The 5090-nt window shown below is 40.7% G+C and overlaps 1 protein-coding gene across 1 annotated transcript; it reads left to right on the plus strand.

Moving 5' to 3' along the window:
• The first annotated feature begins 965 nt into the window (after positions 1 to 965).
• LOC131143479 (protein terminal ear1 homolog) lies at positions 966 to 4472 on the plus strand. Its single transcript, XM_058091809.1, has 5 exons — positions 966 to 1975; positions 2429 to 3077; positions 3231 to 3347; positions 3426 to 3567; positions 3990 to 4472. Exons 1-5 carry the CDS (start codon positions 1075 to 1077, stop codon positions 4215 to 4217), a joined length of 2037 nt encoding a protein of 678 aa, XP_057947792.1. The 5' UTR covers positions 966 to 1074; the 3' UTR covers positions 4218 to 4472.
• The last annotated feature ends 618 nt before the right edge of the window (positions 4473 to 5090 follow it).

The raw sequence follows: 5090 nt of genomic DNA on the forward strand, positions 1-5090 counted from the left end.
AATTTGTCGTTATCGCCAAAACAAGATTGCATGTTGTCATCGAATCAATAAATTTCTTAAATGAGACATGCACGTTGGATAAAATCTTTATCAGTTTCTTATAATCGGCAATTATCGTTTTATGGAATTCTATCTAATAACGAAACACAAAATTGTCGTCACATCATTAACAAAGTGATTCCACGTGACCTTAATTCTTTTTCCATGAAACAAAAATTTAAAAAAAAATTAAAGTAGTAATAAATCGGTGATGAAACTTCTAGCATCATAAGTGTAAATATGTCATTATCATCGAAACAAGATTGCATGTTGTCGGTTGACGTCAATAAATTTCTTGAAGATATGCATACCAAATAAATTTTTTGTCGATTCTTATGATTAGCAATTGTTGATTTATAAAAATTTATTTAATAAAAATAAAAAATTATTGTCACATCATTAATAAAGTAATCCTCATGTACCTCTATTCTCTTTTCATAAAATTTAAACTTGAAAAACAAAAAGCAAACGTAACAATAAATTGACTTTGACTTATCGTCCTAAAGGCATGTTTGGCTAGAAAAAAAATTTAAGAGTAACCATCTAAGCGTCAGATTATCACTTTACCTAAAAGGTTATGGGCCAACAATATATTTCGTGATAGCAAGTGGAGGGAAACACAAAAATTTTTAAAAACAATATAATAAATGCGATGAGACTAAAATTCAAGACCGCCTAGTAACCAACTCTCTAATACCATGTTAGATTACCATTTATCTAAATATCAAGCTTTAACTAAAAGCCTGCTTCAAATAGTGAAAAAAACAAACAGACCCTAATGCAAAACTAGAAACAGGGGAGGTACTAGGGCCCACGACATTGAATCTTTCCGAACAGAGCACAAGGACGAAGGGCATTCTCGGAAAGACGAATTTTGCAATGGCAGATAGTCATAGCACAAAATTGGGCACTCGCAGTTAACTCAAGCTTCCAAAAGACCATTTGGCAGCTCGGCTTCTTCTTCGTCGTGGTTCCAGTGACTGTGGACCATTTTGATAATCCTTAGCTGTAGTATCCATTAATGCACCAGAGTTGATGCTCTGGCGCTTCGCCGGAACACCTTTTCTTGGCAAGGCCGTTTCGGGAGTTTGTATTTTTGTGCGCGCAGCAGATTTCACACGCCGCATATTTAAGAACAGGGCACTCTGCTTCAAACGCACACCAAGAACTGAGAAGAGAGAAGAAAAAAGAAAGATCGAAGGAGATTTAATTAGTTCTTCCGAGCTAATTCAACAATTCAAAGCAGCCATGGCAAGAATCGCCGCAGTCGCTCAGTTTCAGAGACACTTGGATCCGGCTGCGCACGAATTTTGGCCTGGCAGGCGTATGATTTTTGCCCACCAGTTCAATTTTCCCCAGCCACCCCATGTTTACTACTATCCTTATACACATATATACCTCGGGATTCCGGCGACCGAGAACTTCGGCGTCGACGCCGGGGTCCCCCCAGTTTCGCCGTCGCCAGAGCCTCCTTTGGGCATGAGCACGAGAGCTCTGCTTCTGATCTCTGTTCCTGCTGACGTCACCGAATCCATAGTCCGGAGGGACCTGGGGGTGTTTGGCGAGGTCCGGAAGGTTCAGATGGAGAGGCTGTCAGAGGGAATCGTGACGGTCGATTTCTTCGACCTCCGGCACGCGGAATCGGCAATGGCGGCGATTCAACAACAGCACAGGCAGCCACAGCCGCAGCCGCAGAGCAACATGATCAGGGTGTACTACGGTGGGCTGCTGTTTCCCTATCTGTGTCACACAGGGCCTTCGACGGGGGTCCGGGCGCCGGCTCCGGGGCTTGTCGCCGGTCGGACCGTGTGGGCACTGTTCGCCCCGCCGGCGACGGCCAATGACCCTGAGGGAGAAAATCAGGGGATGATCGTAATTTTGAACGTCGATGATAATGTCTCCTCGAACAGGATGCGGGAAATTTTTGGGGGTTTTGGTATGTCGTATATACGAATTCATGAATGACCAAATCTCTCTGCATTTTGATTTTCTTTTTTGGACATCACGACTTACCTGTTTTTCTCATTTTCTTGGCATCCAAGCAAGATCGCAGAGCCAGTTGACTCTGGCATGAAACAAAAACCCAAAGACCGGAATTGGGAACTTTGTGAAACAGAAATTGAACTTGAAGAGTAAAAAAAAAAAAAATCTGTGGATTTTTCGAGGACTTTACTCACTTGAGTCAGTTTTAATTTGTTCTTGTGCTAGAAATGTCGGTCCCCTTTGTGGGTCAGTTCGATTATGATGAAAAAAGAAAATTCTCTTCTTCCTTTTTTGGCTCTCTCTCTCTCTCTGTCACGTTCTTTCCCTTACCCTGTTGAGATTTCCGTTTATTGCGATTTGGGTTGGTCTTTTTTATAACTGATAAGCTCATTATAACGCAACTCAGGGCCGATGAGGGAGCTGCGCGAGGCGCCGTTGAAGCACAAGCGATGGTTCATAGAGTACTTCGACATCAGAGACGCAGCCAGAGCTCTGAGCGAACTCAACGGCAAGCAGATCTTCATAGGCAGCCGGAAAATCAGGATTAAATTCTGCGACGCCGAATGCAGAAGGAAAACCAATCCCATCGTTCTCGCTCCCACCAACCCCTCCGCCGCCATCTCCACCGCACTCGGCGACTCCACCACCACCCCTGCAGGCCGCGGCACCACCACCGCCCCTGCAAGCCGCGGCGCCACCACCGCCCCCGCAGCTTCCGATCGCGGCAGAGGAAATAACATCATCAAGGCTCCCAAAAACTTTGGGCACACAACTCATCCGCGCTTTTCGCCAACTTATCAGTGGAAGCCGAATTCGAACCCCGGTGGCCCAAATTACGACGGTGCCTCGTCTTCTCCGCCGGGGGCAACGACCACCGGCAGGACGTGGCAGAGAGTAGGCTCCGGCATCAACCGCCCGCACAATCAATATCCGTACCAGCCCTCCCGACCTCGGCCATGGAGGAGCTCAGATGCGCGCTTTTTAGTCAACGTCGACGCCATTGACGAGAGCTCTCGAACAACATTAATGATAAAGAACATTCCAAATAGATACAGGTAAGTAAGCTGGGCATTAATCCATCAATCAAAATTAAACATTAATCAATCTGTTTGAAATTAATCTCATTAAATGGATTTTTAAAATAATCCTTGGTTATTAATTAATAAACTAATTAACTTGAATTCTTAATTTTTTGGACCATTGAGCAGTCGAGATTTGCTCATAAACATTCTCGACAATCACTGCATTCTGAGCAACACAAAGATTAAAGGAAGCAATCAGCCGTTGTCTTCCTACGACTTCTTCTATCTCCCGATCGACTTCAGGTAACATTCTTGAAATTTATTCTCTCAAACACAAACAGAAGCATTAACATTAATCATTATATATAATTAAATTTGCAGTAACAAGTGTAACGTGGGGTATGCGTTCGTCAATTTAACGTCTCCTCAAGCGGCGAGGAGACTCTTCCACGCATTTCATTCCCACCACTGGGAGATTTTTGAATCGAAAAAAATATGTGAGGTTGCTTATGCACGGCTGCAGGTATTTGATCCATTTCTTTAATAATATGTTTCCAGTTATATCTGATTTAGTTGTTGTGGATACTATTTATTATTTCTGTTTGGCTAGATGGAAAATATTTTTAAGAAAAAAACATGAAAATTATCCTTCTATTTTTTTGGAAAAAAATTCTTACGACAATTTAAATTAGGTTTGGACTCTTTGAAAATTATGTGTAAATCTATACAATTTTAAATAAATGTTTTAATTAAAGCTACTTTAATGTTTTTAAGGAAATTGGAAAGTAATTTTTTTTTTCAAATTAGAAAAAAAAAAAAAAAAACCAATGAAAGTGGGGCTATATATAAAAGAACTGATTATTTGTTCATTTACAAATAGGAGCGTGATGGAGTTGGCATGCATGCATGGTTGAACATTAACAATAACGTTTGATTATAAAATAGGGTTTGGAAATGCTGAAAGAGCACTTCAAGAACTCGAGGTTCCCATGCACGACGGAAGAGTACCTGCCGGTGATGTTCTCTCCGCCGAGAGACGGCAAGAACGCAGCACCACCCATTCCCATCTCCGGCTTTATGATTATTAACTCCACTCATTCCAGTGATCGTGGCAGCAGCAATGGCGATAATGGTGGCCGTCATATTGTTGAAGAGGGTGACGATAACACATGAGTACCAAGTATTATTGTGGGCATCCTGCAACCCAAGGCTTAAGTTTGAGCTTCAGCTGCTTCTCACCCCCCCCCCTCTCTCTCTCTCTCTCTCGCTCTCTCTCTCTCTCTCTCTCTCTCTCTCTCTCTCTCTCTCTCTCTCTCTCTCTCTCTCTCTCTCTCTCTCTCTCTCTCTCTCTCTCGATAATTTTAGTTTTTATTTGTAAAAGAACTTCTGAATTTCATAGCAAGCAGCTCAGAGAATTATGAATTGAAATTTGTGTCACCATTTTCAGTCTTTAATTGCTTTATTCCAAGTAAGGGGGAATTACTAGTGTCTTTTACTTTGCATGATTAGATAATTAAAGGTGCTTAACAAGAAATTACTAGACACACCATGTATATACATTTATTTTGACTGTTTAATTTAATTAAAATACAGATAGATGATGAAATCATATCGTCTATGATGCATACACAGGTTGTATTTAATATTTTCTCTTGATTAATTGGTGGCTCACCCATAGTCTCACATTATTTTAGTGGGTTTCAAATTTTACGTGGAGTTATCTTTTAAGTAATTTTGCTTTTGTACATATCCACTTCTTTAGTGTGAATCTCATGGTATTTTAACAGGTCCAAACACTAATATAACATCCTATGATTTATGTGTTATGCTACATGAGCAATTTATCCCGACTCCTTAAGGTTTTGTTTGGAACTCAAAATATATTAGGTAAAGGAAAGGAAAATATCAAGAAATCCATATTTTCATATTTGCTTATCAAGGAGAGTGAAAAAGAAAATAAAAATTATACCAGATCTATCAACAAAATTGTGACTTTACATGTCTTTGATATTTACTTTTTCCTAATTTTTTAATCATATGAAACAA

Source organism: Malania oleifera, chromosome 11, assembly GCF_029873635.1.
Source record: "Malania oleifera isolate guangnan ecotype guangnan chromosome 11, ASM2987363v1, whole genome shotgun sequence".
NCBI lineage: Eukaryota > Viridiplantae > Streptophyta > Magnoliopsida > Santalales > Ximeniaceae > Malania > Malania oleifera.